Source organism: Lampetra fluviatilis, unplaced genomic scaffold (assembly GCF_964198595.1).
Source record: "Lampetra fluviatilis unplaced genomic scaffold, kcLamFluv1.1 SCAFFOLD_386, whole genome shotgun sequence".
NCBI classification, from domain to species: domain Eukaryota; kingdom Metazoa; phylum Chordata; class Hyperoartia; order Petromyzontiformes; family Petromyzontidae; genus Lampetra; species Lampetra fluviatilis.
Window position 1 is genome coordinate 52,336 of NW_027621611.1, and position 25,165 is coordinate 77,500.

Genomic DNA, 25,165 nt, shown 5'->3' on the forward strand with positions numbered 1-25,165 from the left:
TCATCATCATCATCAACAACATCATCAACAACATCATCAACAACAACATCACCATCACCCTCACCACCACCAGACAGACAGACCACGTGATGGTGGTAGTGGTGGTGGTGGGGGTTGTGGTAGTGGTTGTGGTGATGGAGGTGGTGGTGGTGGTGGTTGTGGTGGTGGTGGTTGTGGTGATGGAGGTGGTGGTGGAGGAGGTTGTGGTGGTGGTGGTTGTGGTGATGGAGGTGGTGATGGAGGTGGTGGTGGTGGTGGTGGTTGTGGTGGTGGTTGTGGTGATGGAGGTGGTGGTGGAGGAGGTTGTGGTGGTGGTGCTGCTGTTGGCTCTCAGACGTAGTTCCTTGACACCCACCTCAGAAGGGATGGTGGTGGTGGTGGTGGTGGGGGTGGTGGTTGTGGTGATGGTGGTGGACGAGGTGGTGGAGGTGGTGGAGGTGGACACGTGATCCAGAGTGTCCGGCATTGCGCACAGAGACACGCTCAGGGGGCGCCCGCCCGGCTGGTCGCACGGACAGCGCAGAAGCCACGAGACGGACACGTCCCCGGACACGTCTACGGAGACACGGGGAGAGACACGGGGAGACACGGGGAGACACGGGGAGACACGCAGTGAGACACGCAGTGAGACACGGGGGGACACGGGGAGAGACACGGGGAGGGTGAGACACGGGGGGAGACACGGGGGGGGGGACACGGGGAGACACGGGGAGACACGCAGTGAGACACGGGGGGACACGGAGATAGACACGGGGAGAGGGGGGAGACACGGAGGGTGAGACACGGGGGGGGACACGGGGGGACACGGGGAGACACGGGGAGACACGCAGTGAGACACGGGGGGACACGGGGAGACACGCAGTGAGACACGGGGGGACACGGGGAGACACGGAGAGAGACACGGGGGGACACGGGGAGACACGGGGAGACACGGGGAGACACGGGGAGACACGGGGAGACACGCAGTGAGACACGGGGGGACACGGGGAGAGACACGGGGAGAGGGGGGAGACACGGGGAGGGTGAGACACGGGGGGGGACACGGGGAGACACGGGGGGGGGGGACTTGGGGGACTCACCGGAGCGGGTGACTGAGCGAGCCGCTTCCCGCAGCGAGAAGTTTGTGGTGCTGGGCCCAAAGCCGGCCCCTCCCCCTTGACCCCCCTCGGCCCCTCCCCCTTGATCCCCCTCGGCCCCTCCCCCTTGATCCCCCTCGGCCCCTCCCCCTTGATCCCCCTCGGCCCCTCCCCCTTGATCCCCCTCCGCCCCTCCCCCTTGATCCCCCTCCGCCCCTCCCCCTTGACCCCCCTCCGCCCGGAGTGGTAGGAAGTAGAGTGGCTGGCTGTGATGGGAGACACGGTGAGTTTACATTTCGATTTGAAGCTTTCGTGACTGCAGGGATTCATCGTTAACGCTACCCATACCCCCTCCCTGTGACGCTGCTAACCCTGCACAATGCACGGGCATGAGTAGCACTAATCACACACCTGCATTTCCCAAATCCCCCCACTTTGACGCTGCTAACCCTGCACAATGCACGGGCATGAGTAGCACTAATCACACACCTGCATTATCCCAAATCCCCCCACTTTGACGCTGCTAACCCTGCACAATGCACGGGCATGAGTAGCACTAATCACACACCTGCATGTGTGTATAGTGTAGTGTAGTGTGTAGTGTATAGTGTAGTGTATAGTGTATAGTGTAGTGTATAGTGTAGTGTATAGTGTATTGTATAGTGTAGTGTATAGTGTAGTGTATAGTGTAGTGTATAGTGTAGTGTATAGTGTAGTGTAGTGTATAGTGTATTGTATAGTGTAGTGTATAGTGTAGTGTATAGTGTAGTGTATAGTGTAGTGTGTAGTGTAGTGTATAGTGTAGTGTATAGTGTAGTGTATAGTGTAGTGTATAGTGTAGTGTATAGTGTAGTGTATAGTGTAGTGTATAGTGTAGTGTATAGTGTAGTGTATAGTGTAGTGTGTAGTGTATAGTGTAGTGTATAGTGTAGTGTATAGTAGTATAGTGTAGTGTATAGTGTAGTGTGTAGTGTAGTGTATAGTGTAGTGTATAGTGTAGTGTAGTGTAAAGTGTATTGTATAGTGTAGTGTATAGTGTAGTGTATAGTGCAGTGTATAGTGTAGTGTAGTGTGTAGTGTATAGTGTAGTGTAGTGTAAAGTGTAGTGTATAGTGTAGTGTATAGTGTAGTGTATAGTGTAGTGTATAGTGCAGTGTATAGTGTAGTGTATAGTGTAGTGTAGTGTGTAGTGTATAGTGTAGTGTAGTGTAAAGTGTATTGTATAGTGTAGTGTATAGTGTAGTGTATAGTGTAGTGTATAGTGTAGTGTATAGTGTAGTGTATAGTGCAGTGTATAGTGTAGTGTAGTGTGTAGTGTATAGTGTAGTGTAGTGTAAAGTGTATTGTATAGTGTAGTGTATAGTGTAGTGTATAGTGTAGTGTATAGTGTAGTGTATAGTGTAGTGTATAGTGTAGTGTATAGTGTAGTGTAGTGTGTAGTGTATAGTGTAGTGTAGTGTAAAGTGTATTGTATAGTGTAGTGTATAGTGTAGTGTATAGTGTAGTGTATAGTGTAGTGTATAGTGTAGTGTATAGTGCAGTGTATAGTGTAGTGTATAGTGTAGTGTATAGTGTAGTGTATAGTGTAGTGTAGTGTAAAGTGTATTGTATAGTGTAGTGTATAGTGTAGTGTATAGTGTAGTGTATAGTGTAGTGTAGTGTGTAGTGTAGTGTGTAGTGTAGTGTATAGTGTAGTGTATAGTGTAGTGTAGTGTGTAGTGTAGTGTATAGTGTAGTGTGTAGTGTATAGTGTAGTGTATAGTGTAGTGTAGTGTAAAGTGTATTGTATAGTGTAGTGTATAGTGTAGTGTATAGTGTAGTGTAGTGTGTAGTGTAGTGTGTAGTGTAGTGTATAGTGTAGTGTGTAGTGTATAGTGTAGTGTATAGTGTAGTGTATAGTGTAGTGTATAGTAGTATAGTGTAGTGTATAGTGTAGTGTGTAGTGTAGTGTATAGTGTAGTGTATAGTGTAGTGTAGTGTAAAGTGTATTGTATAGTGTAGTGTATAGTGTAGTGTATAGTGTAGTGTATAGTAGTGTATAGTAGTGTATAGTGTAGTGTATAGTGTAGTGTATAGTGTAGTGTATAGTGTAGTGTATAGTGTAGTGTATAGTGTAGTGTATAGTAGTGTATAGTAGTGTATAGTGTAGTGTATAGTGTAGTGTATAGTGTAGTGTATAGTGTAGTGTATAGTGTAGTGTATAGTGTATAGTGTAGTGTAGTGTATAGTGTAGTGTATAGTGTAGTGTATAGTGTAGTTTATAGTGTATAGTGTAGTGTATAGTGTATAGTGTAGTGTAGTGTATAGTGTAGTGTATAGTGTAGTGTATAGTGTAGTGTATAGTGTAGTGTATAGTGTAGTGTATAGTGTAGTGTATAGTGTAGTGTATAGTGTAGTTTATAGTGTATAGTGTATAGTGTCACCACGTACTCGCTGTACTGCAGACCCACGCTGTGTGTGCCGTGTGCACTGATGGTGGCCAGCGCCGTGTACGTGAACGCGTCCGGGCAACGCAGCAGAATTCGGAAGGGCACAGACGTGTCGTTCTTCAGCTGAGAAACGCGGAGACACGGGGAGACACGGGGAGAGACACGGGGAGACACGGGGAGACACGGAGAGACACGGGAGACACGGGGAGACACGGAGAGACTCGGGGAGACACGCGGAGACACGGGGAGACACGGAGAGACACGGGGAGACGCGGGGGGGAGACGCGGGGAGACGCGGGGAGACGCGGGGAGACACGGGGAGACACGGAGAGACACGGGGAGACGCGGGGGGGAGACGCGGGGAGACGCGGGGAGACGCGGGGGGGAGACGCGGGGAGACGCGGGGAGACGCGGGGAGACACGGGGAGACACGGAGAGACACGGGGAGACACGGGGAGACACGGGGAGACACGGGGAGACGCGGGGGGGAGACACGGGGAGACACGGGGAGACACGGGGAGACGCGGGGGGGAGACGCGGGGAGACGCGGGGAGACGCGGGGAGACACGCGGAGACACGGGGAGACACGGGGAGACACGGGGAGACACGGGGAGACACGGGGAGACGCGGGGGGGAGACACGGGGAGACACGGGGAGACACGGGGAGACACAGGGAGACACGGGGAGATACGCGGAGACACGGGGAGACACGGAGAGACACGGGGAGACACGGAGAGACGCGGGGAGACGCGGGGAGACGCGGGGAGACACGGGGAGACGCGGGGAGACGCGGGGAGACACGGGGAGACACGGGGAGACGCGGGGAGACGCGGGGAGACACGGGGAGACACGGAGAGACACGGGGAGACGCGGGGGGGAGACGCGGGGAGACGCGGGGAGACGCGGGGAGACACGGGGAGACGCGGGGAGACACGGGGAGACACGGGGAGACACGGGGAGACGCGGGGGGGAGACGCGGGGAGACGCGGGGAGACACGCGGAGACACGGGGAGACACGGGGAGACACGGAGAGACACGGGGAGACGCGGGGGGGAGACACGGGGAGACGCGGGGAGACGCGGGGGGGAGACACGGGGAGACGCGGGGAGACGCGGGGAGACACGGGGAGACACGGGGAGACACGGAGAGACACGGGGAGACGCGGGGGGGAGACACGGGGAGACACGGGGAGACGCGGGGGGGAGACACGGGGAGACGCGGTGAGACGCGGGGAGACACGGAGAGACACGGGGAGACACGGAGAGACACGGGGAGACGCGGGGAGACGCGGGGAGACACGCGGAGACACGCGGAGACACGGGGAGACACGGGGAGACACGGAGAGACACGGAGAGACACGGGGAGACGCGGAGAGACACGGGGAGACACGGAGAGACACGGGGAGACGCGGGGGGGAGACGCGGGGAGACGCGGGGAGACGCGGGGAGACACGCGGAGACACGGGGAGACACGGGGAGACACGGGGAGACACGGGGAGACGCGGGGGGGAGACACGGGGAGACACGGGGAGACACAGGGAGACACGGGGAGACACAGGGAGACGCGGGGAGACGCGGGGAGACGCGGGGAGACACGGGGAGACACGGAGAGACACGGGGAGACGCGGGGAGACGCGGGGAGACGCGGGGAGACACGGAGAGACACGGGGAGACGCGGGGGGGAGACGCGGGGAGACGCGGGGAGACACGCGGAGACACGGGGAGACACGGGGAGACGCGGGGGGGAGACGCGGGGAGACGCGGGGAGACGCGGGGAGACGCGGGGAGACACGCGGAGACACGGGGAGACACGGGGAGACACGGGGAGACGCGGGGGGGAGACACGGGGAGACACGGGGAGACGCGGGGAGACGCGGGGAGACACGGGGGGGAGACGCGGGGAGACGCGGGGAGACACGGGGAGACGCGGGGAGACACGGGGAGACGCGGGGAGACACGGAGAGACACGGGGAGACGCGGGGGGGAGACACGGGGAGACGCGGGGAGACGCGGGGAGACACGGGGAGACGCGGGGAGACACGGGGAGACACGGAGAGACACGGGGAGACGCGGGGAGACACGGGGAGACACGGGGAGACGCGGGGAGACACGGGGAGACGCGGGGAGACGCGGGGGGGAGACGCGGGGAGACGCGGGGAGACGCGGGGAGACACGCGGAGACACGGGGAGACACGGGGAGACACGGGGAGACGCGGGGAGACGCGGGGAGACACGGGGAGACGCGGGGGGGAGACGCGGGGAGACGCGGGGAGACGCGGGGAGACACGCGGAGACACGGGGAGACACGGGGAGACACGGGGAGACACGGGGAGACACGGGGAGACACGGGGAGACGCGGGGAGACGCGGGGAGACGCGGGGAGATACGCGGAGACACGGGGAGACACGGAGAGACACGGGGAGACACGCGGAGACACGGGGAGACGCGGGGAGACGCGGGGAGACGCGGGGAGATACGCGGAGACACGGGGAGACACGGAGAGACACGGGGGGGAGACACGGAGAGACGCGGGGAGACGCGGGGAGACGCGGGGAGACACGGGGAGACGCGGGGAGACGCGGGGAGACACGGGGAGACACGGGGAGACGCGGGGAGACGCGGGGAGACACGGGGAGACACGGAGAGACACGGGGAGACGCGGGGGGGAGACGCGGGGAGACGCGGGGAGACGCGGGGGGGAGACGCGGGGAGACGCGGGGAGACGCGGGGAGACGCGGGGAGACACGGGGAGACACGGAGAGACACGGGGAGACGCGGGGGGGAGACGCGGGGAGACGCGGGGAGACGCGGGGAGACACGGGGAGACGCGGGGAGACGCGGGGAGACGCGGGGAGACACGGGGAGACACGGGGGAGACGCGGGGAGACACGGGGAGACACGGGGAGACGCGGGGAGACACGGGGAGACACGGGGAGACGCGGGGAGACACGGGGAGACGCGGGGAGACACGGGGAGACACGGGGAGACGCGGGGAGACGCGGGGAGACACGGGGAGACGCGGGGAGACACGGGGAGACACGGGGAGACGCGGGGAGACACGGGGAGACACGGGGAGACGCGGGGAGACACGGGGAGACACGGGGAGACGCGGGGAGACGCGGGGAGACGCGGGGAGACACGGGGAGACACGGAGAGACGCGGGGAGACGCGGGGAGACACGGGGAGACACGGGGAGACGCGGGGAGACGCGGGGAGACGCGGGGAGACACGGGGAGACACGGAGAGACACGGGGAGACGCGGGGGGGAGACGCGGGGAGACACGGGGAGACGCGGAGAGACGCGGGGAGACGCGGGGAGACACGGGGAGACACGGAGAGACACGGGGAGACGCGGGGAGACACGGGGAGACACGGGGAGACGCGGGGAGACACGGGGAGACGCGGGGAGACACGGGGAGACACGGGGAGACGCGGGGAGACACGGGGAGACGCGGGGAGACACGGGGAGACGCGGGGAGACGCGGGGAGACACGGGGAAACACGGGGAGACGCGGGGAGACGCGGGGAGACGCGGGGAGACACGGGGAGACACGGAGAGACGCGGGGAGACGCGGGGAGACACGGGGAGACACGGGGAGACGCGGGGAGACGCGGGGAGACGCGGGGAGACACGGGGAGACACGGAGAGACACGGGGAGACGCGGGGGGGAGACGCGGGGAGACGCGGGGAGACGCCGGGAGACACGGGGAGACACGGAGAGACACGGGGAGACGCGGAGAGACACGGGGAGACACGGAGAGACACGGGGAGACACGGAGAGACACGGAGAGACGCGGGGGGGAGACGCGGGGAGACACGGAGAGACACGGGGAGACGCGGAGAGACACGGGGAGACACGGAGAGACACGGGGAGACGCGGAGAGACACGGGGAGACACGGAGAGACACGGGGAGACGCGGGGGGGAGACGCGGGGAGACACGGAGAGACACGGGGAGACACGGGGAGACGCGGAGAGACACGGGGAGACGCGGAGAGACACGGGGAGACACGGGGAGACACGGAGAGACACGGGGAGACACGGAGAGACACGGGGAGACACGGGGAGACACGGAGAGACACGGGGAGACACGGAGAGACACGGGGAGACACGGGGAGACACGGAGAGACACGGAGAGACACGGAGAGACACGGGGAGACACGGGGAGACACGGGGAGACACGGAGAGACACGGGGAGACACGGGGAGACACGGAGAGACACGGAGAGACACGGAGAGACACGGAGAGACACGGGGAGACGCGGAGAGACGCGGGGAGACACGGAGAGACACGGGGAGACGCGGAGAGACACGGGGAGACGCGGAGAGACGCGGAGAGACACGGAGAGACACGGGGAGACGCGGAGAGACACGGGGAGACACGGGGAGACACGGAGAGACACGGAGAGACACGGAGAGACACGGGGAGACGCGGAGAGACACGGGGAGACGCGGAGAGACACGGGGAGACGCGGAGAGACACGGGGAGACACGGAGAGACACGGGGAGACACGGAGAGACACGGAGAGACAAGGGGAGACGCGGAGAGACACGGGGAGACGCGGAGAGACACGGGGAGACACGGAGAGACACGGGGAGACGCGGAGAGACACGGGGAGACACGGGGAGACACGGAGAGACACGGGAAGACACGGGGAGACACGGAGAGACACGGGGAGACACGGAGAGACACGGGGAGACACGGAGAGACACGGGGAGACACGGAGAGACACGGGGAGACGCGGAGAGACACGGGGAGACGCGGGGAGACACGGGGAGACGCGGAGAGACACGGGGAGACGCGGGGAGACACGGGGAGACACGGGGAGACACGGAGAGACACGGGGAGACACGGAGAGACACGGGGAGACACGGGGAGACACGGAGAGACACGGGGAGACGCGGGGAGACGCGGGGAGACACGGGGAGACACGGGGAGACACGGAGAGACACGGGGAGACACGGAGAGACACGGGGAGACACGGGGAGACACGGAGAGACACGGGGAGACACGGAGAGACACGGAGAGACACGGAGAGACACGGGGAGACGCGGAGAGACACGGGGAGACACGGAGAGACACGGAGAGACACGGAGAGACACGGGGAGACACGGAGAGACACGGGGAGACACGGAGAGACACGGGGAGACACGGAGAGACACGGGGAGACGCGGGGGGGAGACGCGGGGAGATGCGGGGAGACGCGGGGAGACACGCGGAGACACGGGGAGACACGGGGAGACACGGGGAGACACGGGGAGACACGGAGAGACACGGAGAGACACGGGGAGACACGGAGAGACACGGGGAGACACGGAGAGACACGGGGAGACGCGGAGGGGAGACGCGGGGAGACGCGGGGAGACGCGGGGAGACACGCGGAGACACGGGGAGACACGGGGAGACACGGGGAGACACGGGGAGACACGGAGAGACACGGAGAGACACGGGGAGACGCGGAGAGACACGGGGAGACACGGAGAGACACGGAGAGACACGGGGAGACGCGGAGAGACACGGGGAGACGCGGGGGGGAGACGCGGGGAGACGCGGGGAGACGCGGGGAGACACGGGGAGACACGGGGAGACACGGGGAGACACGGGGAGACACGGGGAGACGCGGGGGGGAGACACGGGGAGACACGGGGAGACACGGGGAGACACGGGGAGACACAGGGAGACACGGGGAGACACGCGGAGACACGGGGAGATACGCGGAGACACGGGGAGACACGGAGAGACACGGGGAGACACGGAGAGACGCGGGGAGACGCGGGGAGACGCGGGGAGACACGGGGAGACGCGGGGAGACGCGGGGAGACACGGGGAGACACGGGGAGACGCGGGGAGACGCGGGGAGACACGGGGAGACACGGAGAGACGCGGGGAGACGCGGGGAGACGCGGGGAGACACGGGGAGACACGGAGAGACACGGGGAGACGCGGGGAGACACGGGGAGACGCGGGGAGACGCGGGGAGACGCGGGGAGACACGGGGAGACGCGGGGAGACGCGGAGAGACACGGGGAGACACGGGGAGACACGGGGAGACGCGGGGAGACGCGGGGAGACGCGGGGAGACGCGGGGAGACACGGGGAGACGCGGGGAGACGCGGGGAGACGCGGGGAGACGCGGGGAGACACGGGGAGACACGGGGAGACGCGGGGAAACGCGGGGAGACGCGGGGAAACGCGGGGAGACGCGGGGAGACGCGGGGAGACGCGGGGAGACGCGGGGAGACGCGGGGAGACGCGGGGAGACGCGGGGAGACGCGGGGAGACGCGGAGAGATGCGGGGAGACACGGGGAGACACGGGGAGACACGGGGAGACACGGAGAGACGCGGGGGGGAGACACGGGGAGACACGGGGAGACGCGGGAGACACGGGGAGACACGGGGAGACGCGGGGAGACGCGGGGAGACACGGGGAGACACGGGGAGACGCGTAGAGACACGTGGAGACACGGAGAGACACGGGGAGACACGGGGAGACGCGGGGAGACGCGGGGAGACGCGGAGAGACACGGGGAGACACGGGGAGACACGGGGAGACACGGGGAGAGACACGGGGAGAGACACGGGGAGACGCGGGGAGACGCGGGGAGACGCGGGGAGACGCGGGGAGACGCGGGGAGACACGGTGAGACACGGAGAGACACGGGGAGACACGGGGAGACACGGGGAGACACGCGGAGACACGCGGAGACGCGGGGAGACGCGGGGAGACACGGAGAGACGCGGGGAGACACGCGGAGACACGCGGAGACGCGGGGAGACACGGGGAGACACGGGGGAGACACGGGGGAGACACGGGGAGACACGGGGAGACACGGGGAGACACGGGGGAGACACGGGGGAGACACGGGGAGACACGGGGAGACGCGGGGAGACGCGGGGAGACGCGGGGAGACGCGGGGAGAGACACGGGGAGACGCGGGGAGACGCGGGGAGACGCGGGGAGACGCGGGGAGACGCGGGGAGACACGGTGAGACACGGAGAGACACGGGGAGACACGGGGAGACACGGGGAGACACGCGGAGACACGCGGAGACGCGGGGAGACGCGGGGAGACACGGAGAGACGCGGGGAGACACGCGGAGACACGCGGAGACGCGGGGAGACACGGGGAGACACGGGGGAGACACGGGGGAGACACGGGGAGACACGGGGAGACACGGGGAGACACGGGGGAGACACGGGGGAGACACGGGGAGACACGGGGAGACGCGGGGAGACGCGGGGAGACGCGGGGAGACGCGGGGAGACACGGGGAGACACGGGGAGACACGGGGAGACACGGGGAGACACGGGGAGACACGGGGGAGACACGGGGGAGACACGGGGAGACACGTGAGCGAGTGAGTGGGTGACTGACTGAGTGAGTGACTCACTGGCTGACTGACTGACTGAGTGACTCACTGGCTGACTGACTGACTGAGTGAGTGAGTGACTGACTGAGTGACTGACTGACTGAGTGACTGACTGACTGAGTGACTGAGTGAGTGACTGACTAACTGAGTGACTGAGTGACTGAGTGACTGACTGACTGACTGACTGAGTGAGTGACTGAGTGGGTGACTGACTGAGTGAATGAGTTACTGAGTGAGTGAGTGACTGAGCGACTGAGTGGGTGACTGACTGAGTGACTGACTGACTGACTGAGTGACTAACTGACTGAGTGACTGACTGACTGAGTGACTGAGTGAGTGACTCACTGGCTGACTGGCTGAGTGAGTGAGTGACTGACTGACTGAGTGACTGACTGAGTGACTGACTGACTAACTTACGGAGTGAGTGACTGAGTGAGTGAATGAGTTACTGAGTGAGTGAGTGACTGAGTGACTGACTGAGTGACTGACTGACTGAGTGAGTGACTGACTGAGTGACTGAGTGAGTGAGTGAGTGACTGAGTGAGTGACTGAGTGAGTGACTGAGTCAGTGACTGAGTGAGTGAATGAGTTACTGAGTGAGTGAGTGACTGAGTGAGTGACTGAGTTAGTGACTGACTGAGTGACTGAGTGAGTGAATGAGTTACTGAGTGAGTGAGTGACTGAGTGACTGACTAACTGAGTGACTGACTGACTGACTGAGTGACTGACTGACTGACTAACTGACTGACTGAGTGACTGACTGAGTGACTGAGTGACTGACTGAGTGACTGACTAACTGAGCGACTGACTCACTGACTGACTGAGCGAGTGAGTCACCTGCAGTGTTGAGCGCAGAGTGACGTGTCTCTGTCCGTCGTTGACGTCGATCTGACACACGACCCACGTGGTCTCCGTGGTGGTGTTCGTGGTGTCCGTGGTGGTGTCGGTGGTGTTGGTGGTGTTGGTGGTGTTGGTGGTGTTGGTGGTGTTCGTGGTGTTGGTGGTGTTGGTGGTGTTGGTGGTGTTGGTGGTGTCGGTGGTGTTGGTGGTGTTGGTGGTGTTGGTGGTGTTGGTGGTGTTGGTGGTGTCCCCCCCCCGGGGCAGGGCGAGGCGGTAGCATCGCCGCCCGCTCCTCGTGAGAGGCACCTCCAGCGCGTCGGGACAGCCAAACAGCACTGAGGCAGCATCATCATCAGCAGCAGCATCATCATCAGCAGCAGCATCATCATCATCATCAGCAGCATCATCATCATCAGCAGTAGTAGCATCATCATCAGCAGCAGCATCATCATTATCATCAGTAGTAGCATCATCATCAGTAGCAGCAGCATCATCATCAGTAGTAGAATCATCAGTAGCATCATCATCAGTAGCAGCATCATCAGTAGTAGCATCATCAGCAGCAGCATCATCATTATCATCAGTAGTAGCATCATCATCAGTAGCAGCAGCATCATCATCAGTAGTAGCATCATCAGTAGCAGCATCATCAGTAGTAGCATCATCAGCAGCAGCAGCAGCATCAGCATCATCAGCACCATCATGAGTAGCAGCATCATCAGCATCAGCATCATCATCAGCAGCAGCATCAGCAGCATCATCATCATCATCATCCGTAGTAGCATCATCAGTAGTAGCATCATCATCATCATCAGCATCATCATCATCATCAGCAGCATCATCATCATCATCAGTAGTAGCATCATCATCTCCCCGTGTCTCTCTCTCCCCGTGTCTCTCTCCCCATGCCTCTCTCCCCGTGTCTCTCTCCCCGTGTCTCTCTCTGCCTCTCCCCGCGTCTCTCTCCCTGCGTCTCTCTCCCCGTGTCTCTCTCCGTGTGTCTCTCTCCCAGTGTCTCTCCATGTCTCTCCCCGTGTCTCTCTCCCCGTGTCTCTCTCCCCGCGTCTATCTCCCCTTGTCTCTCTCCCCGTGTCTCTCTCCGTGTGTCTCTCTACCCGTGTCTCTCCATGTCTCTCCCCGTGTCTCTCTCCCCGTGTCTCTCTCCCCGTGCCTCTCTCCCCGTGTCTCTCTCCCCGTGTCTCTCTCCCCGTGTCTCTCTCCCCGTGTCTCTCTCCGTGTGTCTCTCTCCCCGTGTCTCTCGATGTCTCTCCCCGTGTCTCTCTCCCCGTGTCTCTCCCCCCGTGTCTCTCTCCCCGTGTCTCTCTCCCCGTGTCTCTCTCCCCGTGTCTCTCTCCCCGTGTCTCTCTCGCCGTGTCTCTCTCCCCGTGTCTCTCTCCGTCTCTCCCCGCGTCTCTCTCCCCGCGTCTCTCTCCCCGTGTCTCTCTCCGTGTGTCTCTCTCCCCGTGTCTCTCCATGTCTCTCCCCGTGTCTCTCTCCCCGTGTCTCTCTCCCCGTGTCTCTCTCCCCTTGTCTCTCTCCCCGCGTCTCTCTCCCCGCGTCTCTCTCCCCGCGTCTCTCTCCCCGCGTCTCTCTCCCCGCGTCTCTCTCCCCGTGTCTCTCTCCCCGCGTCTCTCTCCCCGCGTCTCTCTCCCCGCGTCTCTCTCCCCGTGTCTCTCTCCCCGTGTCTCTCTCCGCGTGTCTCTCTCCCCGTGTCTCTCTCCCCGCGTCTCTCTCCCCGCGTCTCTCTCCCCGTGTCTCTCTCCCCGTGTCTCTCTCCCCGTGTCTCTCTCCGTGTGTCTCTCTCCCCGTGTCTCTCCATGTCTCTCCCCGTGTCTCTCTACCCGTGTCTCTCTCCCCGCGTCTCTCTCCCCTTGTCTCTCTCCCCGTGTCTCTCTCCGTGTGTCTCTCTCCCCGTGTCTCTCCATGTCTCTCCCCGTGTCTCTCTCCCCGTGTCTCTCTCCCCGTGCCTCTCTCCCCCGTGTCTCTCTCCCCGTGTCTCTCTCCCCGTGTCTCTCTCCCCGTGTCTCTCTCCGTCTCTCCCCGCGTCTCTCTCCCCGCGTCTCTCTCCCCGTGTCTCTCTCCGTGTGTCTCTCTCCCCGTGTCTCTCCATGTCTCTCCCGGTGCCTCTCTCCCCGTGTCTCTCTCCCCGTGTCTCTCTCCGTCTCTCCCCGCGTCTCTCTCCCCTTGTCTCTCTCCCCGTGTCTCTCTCCGTGTGTCTCTCTCCCCGTGTCTCTCAATGTCTCTCCCCGTGTCTCTCTCCCCGTGTCTCTCTCCCCGTGCCTCTCTCCCCGTGTCTCTCTCCCCGTGTCTCTCTCCCCGTGTCTCTCTCCCCGTGTCTCTCTCCCCGTGTCTCTCTCCGTCTCTCCCCGCGTCTCTCTCCCCGCGTCTCTCTCCCCGTGTCTCTCTCCGTGTGTCTCTCTCCCCGTGTCTCTCCCGGTGCCTCTCTCCCCGTGTCTCTCTCCCCGTGTCTCTCTCCCCGTGTCTCTCTCCCCGTGTCTCTCTCCCCGTGTGTCTCTCCGTCTCTCCCCGCGTCTCTCTCCCCGCGTCTCTCTCCCCGCGTCTCTCTCCGTGTGCCTCTCTCCCCGTGTCTCTCTCCCCGTGTCTCTCTCCCCGTGTCTCTCCATGTCTCTCCCCGTGTCTCTCTCCCCGTGTCTCTCCCCGCGTCTCTCTCCCCGTGTCCCTCTCCCCGTGTCTCTCTCCCCGTGTCTCTCTCCCTGTGTCTCTCTCCCCGTGTCCCTCTCCCCGTGTCTCTCTCCCCGCCCCACGTACCCACACTGATCGCCATCCCCTCCGCTCGCCCATCGTCGTCGTCGTCGTCGTCACCACGACGACGCTCCCCCCGCTTCCTCCTCCTCCTCTGCTGCTGCTGTACCACCTCGAGCGCCAGCGTCTCCCCCGTCGCCACGGCGACCCACCCACCACCACCGCCACCACCGCCACCACCGCCACCACCGCCACCACCGCCGCCACCACCGCCGCCAGGGAGAGGCCGCAAGGCGACCCCGGGCCGGACGCTGGCGTTGACCCCCAGCCGGTTGGCCACCAGCACGGCCGGGAGGTCACGCAGACGGCACGAGGAGGGGGGGGCGGGGGGGGCGGAGGGGGGGGCGGGGGGGGCGGAGGGGGGGGCGGAGGAGGGGGCGGAGGGGGGGGCGGGGGGGGGGGGGGCGGGGGGGGGAGGGGGGTGGGGGGGGTGGAGTCGCGGGCAGCTTCGGTGAAGGCCTGGGGGGTGGGGGTGGAGGGGTGGTGAACAGTCAGATGAGACACACACACACACACAGACACACACACACACACAGACACACACACACACACAGATACACACACAGACACACACACACACAGACACACACACAGACACACACAGACACACACACAGACACACACACAGACACACACACAGACACACACACACACACAGACACACACACAGACACACACACACACACACAGACACACACACAGACACACACACACACACACAGACACAGACACACACACACAGACAGACACACACACACACACAGACACACAGACACACACACACACAGACACACACACAGACACACACACACAGACACACATACACACAGACACACACACAGACACACACACAGACACACACACAGACACACACACACACAGACACACACACAGACACACACACACACAGACACACACACACAGACACACACACACAGACACACACACAGACAGACACACACTCACAGACACATACACACACAGAGACCTGTGCGAGGGTGGTGAGGGTGGACAGGGCGGCGGTGGACAGCGTGAGGTGGAGCTGCTCGCTCGACTTGATGGTCAACTCCGTCACAGCAGCCTCCTCAGACTCGTCCACAGCACCACGTGACTCCAGCTGGGGGGTGAGTGGGGGGGTGAGTGAGTGAGTGAGTGGGTGAGTGAGTGAGTGAGTGGGTGAGTGAGTGGGTGAGTGAGTGAGTGGTGGGTGAGTGGTGGGTGAGTGAGTGAGTGGGTGGGTGGGTGGGTGAGTGGGTGAGTGAGTGAGTGACTGAGTGAGTGAGTGAGTGAGTGACTGAGTGAGTGAGTGAGTGAGTGAGTGACTGAGTGAGTGACTGAGTGAGTGGGTGAGTGAGTGAGTGAGTGGTGGGTGAGTGGGTGAGTGAGTGGTGGGTGAGTGGGTGAGTGAGTGAGTGACTGTGTGGCTGAGTGAGTGAGTGAGTGACTGAGTGAGTGAGTGAGTGGGTGAGTGAGTGGTGAGTGAGTGAGTGAGTGGTGAGTGAGTGACTGAGTGAGTGAGTGAGTGACTGAGTGAGTGAGTGACTGAGTGAGTGAGTGACTGAGTGAGTGAGTGAGTGACTGAGTGAGTGAGTGAGTGACTGAGTGAGTGAGTGAGTGACTGAGTGACTGAGTGAGTGGTGAGTGACTGAGTGAGTGAGTGACTGACTGACTGAGTGAGTGAGTGACTGACTGAGTGAGTGAGTGGTGAGTGACTGAGTGACTGACTGACTGACTGAGTGAGTGAGTGAGTGAGTGACTGAGTGAGTGACTGACTGAGTGAGTGGTGAGTGACTGAGTGAGTGACTGAGTGACTCAGTGAGTGAGTGACTGAGTGGGTGACTGACTGACTGAGTGACTGAGTGGGTGACTGAGTGAGTGACTGAGTGAGTGAGTGAGTGACTGACTGAGTGAGTGAGTGGTGAGTGACTGAGTGACTGACTGACTGAGTGAGTGAGTGACTGAGTGAGTGACTGAGTGACTGACTGAGTGAGTGAGTGGTGGGTGGGTGAGTGACTGAGTGACTGAGTGAGTGGGTGAGTGAGTGACTGAGTGGCTGAGTGACTGAGTGAGTGACTGAGTGACTGACTGAGTGAGTGACTGAGTGAGTGAGTGACTGACTGAGTGAGTGGTGAGTGAGTGAGTGTGTGACTGAGTGGCTGAGTGAGTGAGTGAGTGACTGAGTGAGTGAGTGAGTGGGTGAGTGAGTGGTGAGTGAGTGAGTGGTGAGTGAGTGACTGAGTGACTGAGTGAGTGAGTGAGTGACTGAGTGAGTGAGTGACTGAGTGAGTGAGTGAGTGGTGAGTGACTGAGTGAGTGAGTGAGTGACTGACTGAGTGAGTGAGTGACTGACTGAGTGAGTGAGTGGTGAGTGACTGAGTGAGTGAGTGACTGACTGAGTGAGTGAGTGAGTGAGTGAGTGACTGACTGAGTGAGTGAGTGGTGAGTGACTGAGTGACTGACTGACTGAGTGAGTGAGTGAGTGAGTGACTGAGTGGGTGACTGACTGAGTGAGTGAGTGACTGAGTGGGTGACTGACTGAGTGAGTGAGTGACTGAGTGAGTGAGTGAGTGACTGACTGAGTGAGTGAGTGGTGAGTGACTGAGTGAGTGAGTGTCTGACTGACTGAGTGAGTGAGTGGTGAGTGACTGAGTGAGTGAGTGACTGACTGAGTGAGTGAGTGACTGACTGAGTGAGTGGTGAGTGACTGAGTGACTGACTGATTGAGTGAGTGAGTGAGTGACTGAGTGAGTGAGTGACTGAGTGACTGAGTGAGTGACTGAGTGAGTGAGTGACTGAGTGACTGAGTGAGTGAGTGAGTGACTGAGTGAGTGAGTGACTGAGTGAGTGAGTGAGTGACTGACTGACTGAGTGAGTGGTGAGTGACTGAGTGAGTGACTGAGTGACTGACTGAGTGAGTGACTGAGTGGCTGACTGAGTGAGTGACTGAGTGGGTGACTGACTGAGTGAGTGAGTGACTGAGTGGGTGAGTGACTGAGTGAGTGAGTGAGTGACTGAGTGAGTGACTGAGTGGGTGACTGACTGAGTGAGTGAGTGACTGAGTGGGTGAGTGACTGAGTGGGTGACTGACTGAGTGAGTGGGTGACTGACTGAGTGAGTGACTGAGTGACTGAGTGGGTGAGTCACCTTGAGCTCCACGCCCCACTGATGCTCCACTCCGCTCTCGTCCGCCAGCGGCTCCAGGAGCGGCTCCCACGCACCCAGATCCTCGTTGTAGCAGCTCACCTGGGAGGGAGGGGGGGGGGGATGAGGGGGGAGGGGGGGGAGCGTGGGGGGAGGGGGGCGGGGGGGGAGCGGGGGGGGATGAGGGCGGAGGGGGGGGAACGTGGGGGGAGGGGGGGGGGCGGGGGGAGTGTTCCCCACGGAGATGAAGCGGAGAAACCTCGACCTAGGCCTCAACCCTCGGCCTAGTGGCCCAGGCCTCAGCCTAGGCCTCAACCCTCGGCCTAGTGGCCCAGGCCTCAGCCTAGGCCTCAACCATCGGCCTAGTGGCCCAGGCCTCAGCCTAGGCCTCAACCCTCGGCCTAGTGGCCCAGGCCTCAGCCTAGGCCTCAACCCTCGGCCTAGTGGCCCAGGCCTCAGCCTAGGCCTCAACCCTCGGCCTAGTGGCCCAGGCCCTCAGCCTAGGCCTCAACCCTCGGCCTAGTGGCCCAGGCCTCAGCCTAGGCCTCAACCCTCGGCCTAGTGGCCCAGGCCTCAGCCTAGGCTCAACCATCGGCCTAGTGGCCCAGGCCTCAGCCTAGGCCTCAACCCTCGGCCTAGTGGCCCAGGCCTCAGCCTAGGCCTCAACCCTCGGCCTAGTGGCCCAGGCCTCATCCTAGGCCTCAACCATCGGCCTAGTGGCCCAGGCCTCAGCCTAGGCCTCAACCCTCGGCCTAGTGGCCCAGGCCTCAGCCTAGGCCTCAACCCTCGGCCTAGTGGCCCAGGCCTCAGCCTAGGCCTCAACCCTCGGCCTAGTGGCCCAGGCCTCAGCCTAGGCCTCAACCCTCGGCCTAGTGGCCCAGGCCTCAGCCTAGGCCTCAACCCTCGGCCTAGTGGCCCAGGCCTCAGCCTAGGCCTCAACCCTCGGCCTAGTGGCCCAGGCCTCAGCCTAGGCCTCAACCATCGGCCTAGTGGCCCAGGCCTCAGCCTAGGCCTCAACCCTCGGCCTAGTGGCCCAGGCCTCAGCCTAGGCCTCAACCCTCGGCCTAGTGGCCCAGGCCTCAGCCTAGGCCTCAGGCCTTGGCCTAGTGGCCCAGACTTCAGCCCTCCGCCGAGTGGTTCAGGCCTCGGCCTATTGGTCCACGACTCGACCTAGGCCTTGGTCTAGGCCCTCAGCCCTCGGACTAGTGGTTGATGCTTAAGCCTAGGCCTCAGCCCTTGGCCTAGTGTTCCAGGCCTCCGCCGAGTGGCCCAGGCCTCAGCCTAGGCCCTCGGCCTAGTGCTCCATGCCTCAGCCTAGGCCTCAGGCCTCGGCCTAGTGGTCCAGGCTTCGGGCCTAGGCCGTGAGGACGACGACAGGCCTCACCTGCAGCGTGGCGGTGGCCTGGGCCTTGGGAGCGGTGCTCCAGGCCTGTGCCCTCGGCCTAGTGCTCCAGGCCTCAGCCTAGGCCTCAGGCCTCGGCCTAGTGGTCCAGGCCTCGGCCTAGGCCTCGGCCTAGTGCTCCAGGCCTCGGCCTAGGCCTCAGGCCTCGGCCTAGTGCTCCAGGCCTCAGCCTAGGCCTCAGGCCTCGGCCTAGTGCTCCAGGCCTCAGCCTAGGCCTCGGCCTAGTGCTCCAGGCCTCGGCCTAGGCCTCAGGCCTCGGCCTAGTGCTCCAGGCCTCGGCCTAGGCCTCAGGCCTCGGCCTAGTGCTCCAGGCTTCGGGCCTAGGCCGTGAGGACGACGACGGGCCTCACCTGCAGCGTGGCGGTGGCCTGGGCCTTGGGAGCGGTGCTCCAGGCCTGTGCCCTCGGCCTAGTGCTCCAGGCCTCAGCCTAGGCCTCAGGCCTCGGCCTAGTGGTCCAGGCCTCGGCCTAGGCCTCAGGCCTCGGCCTAGTGCTCCAGGCCTCGGCCTAGGCCTCAGGCCTCGGCCTAGTGCTCCAGGCCTCGGCCTAGGCCTCAGGCCTCGGCCTAGTGCTCCAGGCCTCGGCCTAGGCCTCAGGCCTCGGCCTAGTGCTCCAGGCCTCGGCCTAGGCCTCAGGCCTCGGCCTAGTGCTCCAGGCCTCGGCCTAGGCCTCAGGCCTCGGCCTAGTGCTCCAGGCCTCGGCCTAGGCCTCAGGCCTCGGCCTAGTGCTCCAGGCCTCGGCCTAGGCCTCAGGCCTCGGCCTAGTGCTCCAGGCCTCGGCCTAGGCCTCAGGCCTCGGCCTAGTGCTCCAGGCCTCGGCCTAGGCCTCAGGCCTCGGCCTAGTGCTCCAGGCCTCGGCCTAGGCCTCAGGCCTCGGCCTAGTGCTCCAGGCTTCGGGCCTAGGCCGTGAGGACGACGACGGGCCTCACCTGCAGCGTGGCGGTGGCCTGGGCCTTGGGAGCGGTGCTCCAGGCCTGTGCCCTCGGCCTAGTGCTCCAGGCCTCAGCCTAGGCCTCAGGCCTCGGCCTAGTGGTCCAGGCCTCGGCCTAGGCCTCAGGCCTCGGCCTAGTGCTCCAGGCCTCGGCCTAGGCCTCAGGCCTCGGCCTAGTGCTCCAGGCCTCGGCCTAGGCCTCAGGCCTCGGCCTAGTGCTCCAGGCCTCGGCCTAGGCCTCAGTCCTCGGCCTAGTGCTCCAGGCCTCGGCCTAGGCCTCAGGCCTCGGCCTAGTGCTCCAGGCCTCGGCCTAGGCCTCAGGCCTCGGCCTAGTGCTCCAGGCCTCGGCCTAGGCCTCAGGCCTCGGCCTAGTGCTCCAGGCCTCGGCCTAGGCCTCAGGCCTCGGCCTAGTGCTCCAGGCCTCGGCCTAGGCCTCAGGCCTCGGCCTAGTGCTCCAGGCCTCGGCCTAGGCCTCAGGCCTCGGCCTAGTGCTCCAGGCCTCGGCCTAGGCCGTGAGGACGACGACGGGCCTCACCTGCAGCGTGGCGGTGGCCTGGGCCTTGGGAGCGGTGCTCCAGGCCTGTGCCCGCGCCTTGAGGCAGGAGGTTGCCCGCAGCAGCGGCAGCAGCGTCCTGTGCCCCACGCCGCCCTCCAGCGTCACGGCGACGCTCTCCACCGTGAGGCAGGCCGCCTGCCGAGCGGGGGAGGGGCACAGGGGGGGGCCCGGGGTGGGGGGGGTGGGGGCCGCGGGGGTGGGAGCCTGGGGGAGGGGGAGGGGGAGAGACAATGAGTATTGCCCACCTTGATTATGAGCTTCATCAACTCCATCACCACCACCACCACCACCCCGACTACCACCACCTCCCCCACCACCGCCCTCACCACCACAACCACCACCACCCCCACCACCACCACCTCCACCACCGCCCTCACCACCACCACCACTCACCACCACCACCACAACCACCACCACCACCACCACAACCACCTCCACCACCTCCCCCACCACCGCCCTCACCACCACCACTCACCACCACCACCACCACCCCCACCACCACCACCACCACCACCCCCACCACCACCACCACCCCCACCACCACCACCTCCACCACCACCACCACCGCCACCACCACCGCCACCACCACCACCACCACCTCCACCACCACCACCACCACAACCACCACCAGGTGTTCTCACCTGGTCCATCAGGAACCAGGGGTTGAGCTCTTTCCCCAGCGTCTGCACCTCCCAGAGTCCACGGCCGGGCGACGACTCCACTCCACCAATGGTGGAGGTGGTGGTGGTGGAGGTGGTGGAGGAGGTGGAGGTGGTGGGGGTGGACAGCTTCATTGCGTTGAGGATGGTGAATAGAGTGTTGATGATGACGGGGGTTACCTGTGGAGAGAGAGAGGGGGTAGGTGGGTGAGTGGGTGGGTGGGGGAGTGAGTGAGTGGGTGGGTGAGTGAGTGGGTGAGTGGGTGAGTGAGTGAGTGGGTGAGTGAGTGGGTGAGTGAGTGGGTGAGTGAGTGAGTGGTGGGTGAGTGAGTGGTGGGTGAGTGAGTGGGTGAGTGAGTGGGTGATTGAGTGAGTGGGTGAGTGAGTGGGTGAGTGAGTGGGTGATTGAGTGAGTGGGTGATTGAGTGAGTGGGTGAGTGAGTGGGTGAGTGGGTGAGTGGGTGAGTGAGTGAGTGGGTGAGTGAGTGGGTGAGTGAGTGGGTGAGTGAGTGGTGGGTGAGTGAGTGGTGGGTGAGTGGGTGAGTGAGTGGGTGATTGAGTGAGTGGGTGAGTGAGTGGGTGAGTGAGTGGGTGATTGAGTGAGTGGGTGATTGAGTGAGTGGGTGAGTGAGTGGGTGAGTGGAGTGGGTGATTGAGTGAGTGGGTGAGTGAGTGGGTGAGTGAGTGGGTGAGTGGAGTGGGTGATTGAGTGAGTGGGTGAGTGAGTGGGTGAGTGAGTGGGTGATTGAGTGAGTGGGTGATTGAGTGAGTGGGTGAGTGAGTGGATGAGTGGAGTGGGTGATTGAGTGAGTGGGTGAGTGAGTGGGTGAGTGAGTGGGTGAGTGAGTGGATGAGTGAGTGGGGTGAGTGAGTGAGTGGCTGAGTGAGTGGGTGAGTGAGTGGGTGATTGAGTGGGTGATTGAGTGAGTGGGTGAGTGAGTGGGTGGGTGAGTGGGTGGGTGGGTGAGTAGGTGATTGGGTGAGTGAGTGGGGGGGTGAGTGAGTGGGTGAGTGGGTGAGTGGGTGAGTGAGTGGGTGAGTGGGTGAGTGAGTGGGTGAGTGAGTGGGTGAGTGGGTGAGTGAGTGAGTGGCTGAGTGAGTGGGTGATTGAGTGGGTGAGTGAGTGAGTGCGTGAGTGAGTGGGTGAGTGAGTGAGTGGGTAAGTGAGTGAGTGGGTGAGTGGGTGAGTGAGTGGGTGAGTGAGTGGGTGAGTGAGTGAGTGAGTGGGTGAGTGGGTGAGTGAGTGAGTGGGTGGGTGAGTGAGTGAGTGGGTGAGTGAGTGAGTGGGTGAGTGAGTGGGTGAGTGAGTGAGTGGGTGAGTGAGTGAGTGAGTGAGTGGGTGAGTGAGTGGGTGAGTGAGTGAGTGGTGGGTGAGTGGGTGAGTGAGTGGGTGAGTGAGTGGGTGAGTGAGTGGGTGAGTGGGTGGGTGAGTGGGTGAGTGAGTGAGTGAGTGGGTGAGTGAGTGGGTGAGTGAGTGGGTGAGTGAGTGAGTGAGTGGGTGAGTGAGTGGGTGAGTGGGTGAGTGAGTGGGTGAGTGAGTGAGTGGGTGAGTGAGTGGGTGAGTGAGTGGGTGAGTGAATGGGTGAGTGAGTGAGTGAGTGGGTGAGTGAGTGGGTGAGTGAGTGGCTGAGTGAGTGGGTGAGTGAGTGAGTGGGTGAGTGAGTGGGTGAGTGAGTGGGTGAGTGAGTGAGTGAGTGGGTGAGTGAGTGGGTGAGTGAGTGGGTGAGTGAGTGGGTGAGTGGGTGAGTGAGTGGGTGAGTGAGTGGGTGAGTGAGTGGGTGAGTGGGTGAGTGAGTGGGTGAGTGGGTGAGTGAGTGGGTGAGTGAGTGGGTGAGTGAGTGAGTGAGTGGGTGAGTGAGTGGGTGAGTGGGTGAGTGAGTGGGTGAGTGAGTGAGTGGGTGAGCGAGTGGGTGAGTGAGTGGGTGAGTGAATGGGTGAGTGAGTGAGTGAGTGGGTGAGTGAGTGAGTGAGTGGGTGAGTGAGTGGGTGAGTGAGTGGGTGAGTGAGTGGGTGAGTGAGTGAGTGATGTGAGTGGGTGAGTGAGTGAGTGAGTGAGTGTGTGAGTGAGTGGTGGGTGAGTGAGTGAGTGGGTGAGTGAGTGAGTGAGTGGGTGAGTGAGTGAGTGGGTCAGTGAGTGAGTGGGTGAGTGAGTGGGTGAGTGAGTGAGTGGGTGAGTGAGTGGGTGAGTGGGTGAGTGAGTGGGTGGGTGAGTGGGTGGGTGAGTGAGTAGGTGATTGGGTGAGTGAGTGGGTGAGTGAGTGAGTGGGTGAGTGGGTGAGTGAGTGAGTGGGTGAGTGAGGTGAGTGAGTGGGTGAGTGGGTGAGTGAGTGGGTGAGTGAGTGGGTGAGTGAGTGAGTGAGTGGTGGGTGAGTGAATGGGTGAGTGAGTGGGTGAGTGAGTGAGTGGGTGAGTGAGTGGGTGAGTGAGTGAGTGGGTGAGTGAGTGAGTGGTGGGTGAGTGAGTGGGTGAGTGAGTGGGTGAGTCACCCGCAAGTTGATGGAGGAGCTCAGGGCGTTAATGTGCTGACTTCCATCTTCGCGGCTCTCACTCTTCACGAAGAGGTCACTCGGATACAAAACCTGCCCCACCATCACCACCATCATCATCACCATCATCATCATCACCACCATCATCATCATCACCACCATCATCATCACCATCATCATCATCACCACCATCACCATCACCACCATCATCATCACCATCATCATCATCATCACCACCATCACCACCACCATCATCATCACCATCATCATCACCACCATCAACACCATCACCACCATCATCATCATCATCACCATCATCACCACCATCACCACCATCACCACCATCACCACCATCATCATCATCATCATCACCATCACCACAATCACCACCATCACCGTCATCACCACCATCATTGTCACCACCATCACCACCATCATCATCATCACCACCATCACCACCATCACCACCACCATCACCACCATCATCATCACCATCATCATCATCACCACCATCACCACCATCACCGTCATCACCACCATCACCATCGTCGTAAACATCACCACCACCACAACCACCATCATCTGCACCACCACCATCATCATCATCCCCACCACCATCATCATAATCATCATCGTCATCATCATCGTCGTCATCACCGTCATCACCACCATCACCATCGTCGTAAACATCACCACCACCACAACCACCATCATCTGCACCACCATCATCATCATCATCCCCACCACCATCATCATAATCATCATCGTCATCATCATCGTCATCATCATTGTCATCATCACCATCATCATCTGCACCACCATCATCATCATCACCACCATCATCATCATCATCACCACCATCATCATCAAAACCACCATTACCATCATCATCATCATCACCACCATCACCACCATCACCACCATCATCATCATCACCACCATCACCACCACCATCACCACCACCATCACCACCACCATCACCACCACCACCACCACCTCCACCACCACCTCCACCACCACCACCACCACCACAACCCCCACCACCACCCCCACCACCACCACCACCATCACCACCACCACCACCACCATCACCACCACCACCACCACCACCACCTCCACCACCACCACCACCACCACAACCCCCCCCACCACCATCACCACCACCACCACCACCACCATCACCACCACCACCACCACCACCACTGTCACTGCCACTCTCCCTCCCTCCATCCCATCTCACCGTGGCTCTCTCCTCCTCCTCTTCCTCCTCCTCCTCCTCAACATCACCACCATCGCCACCACCGCCACCACCGCCACCACCGCCACCACCGCCACCACCGCCCCGACGTTTCCACCCGGTGAGCGTTCCGGCTTTCACCGTGAGAGCCGTCACCACAGCAGTCATCTCCGTGGTGACGTGGGGCCCACCGCCACCACCGCCACCACCGCCACCACCGCCACCATCGCTGGTCACCCTGCAGCTGCCTTGTGCCCGAAACGTCGCCACGAGGCA

At 61.9% G+C, this 25,165-nt stretch overlaps 2 protein-coding genes across 2 annotated transcripts in view; both read right to left on the reverse strand.

The window, feature by feature from the left end:
• LOC144955478 (intermembrane lipid transfer protein VPS13C-like) overlaps positions 1 to 1,227 on the reverse strand; it is a 28,290-nt gene extending 27,063 nt beyond the window's left edge. The window contains exons 1-2 of the mRNA XM_078885682.1: positions 1,080 to 1,227; positions 356 to 555 (exon numbers count right to left, since the gene is read on the reverse strand). Of these exons, the coding sequence (XP_078741808.1) occupies positions 356 to 466 (111 nt within the window). The 5' untranslated portion in view covers positions 467 to 555; positions 1,080 to 1,227. The remainder of the gene's footprint in view (positions 1 to 355; positions 556 to 1,079) is intronic.
• A 54-nt stretch (positions 1,228 to 1,281) lies between these two features.
• Positions 1,282 to 25,165, reverse strand: part of LOC144955476 (uncharacterized) — a 26,170-nt gene continuing 2,286 nt past the window's right edge. The window contains exons 2-11 of the mRNA XM_078885680.1: positions 24,893 to 25,165; positions 23,653 to 23,745; positions 21,149 to 21,346; positions 20,487 to 20,711; positions 17,624 to 17,722; positions 15,468 to 15,596; positions 14,486 to 14,938; positions 11,714 to 12,051; positions 3,507 to 3,628; positions 1,282 to 1,342 (exon numbers count right to left, since the gene is read on the reverse strand). The exon at positions 24,893 to 25,165 is cut by the window's right edge and continues 245 nt beyond it. Coding sequence (XP_078741806.1) covers positions 3,625 to 3,628; positions 11,714 to 12,051; positions 14,486 to 14,938; positions 15,468 to 15,596; positions 17,624 to 17,722; positions 20,487 to 20,711; positions 21,149 to 21,346; positions 23,653 to 23,745; positions 24,893 to 25,165 — 1,812 coding nt within the window. The 3' untranslated portion in view covers positions 1,282 to 1,342; positions 3,507 to 3,624. The remainder of the gene's footprint in view (positions 1,343 to 3,506; positions 3,629 to 11,713; positions 12,052 to 14,485; positions 14,939 to 15,467; positions 15,597 to 17,623; positions 17,723 to 20,486; positions 20,712 to 21,148; positions 21,347 to 23,652; positions 23,746 to 24,892) is intronic.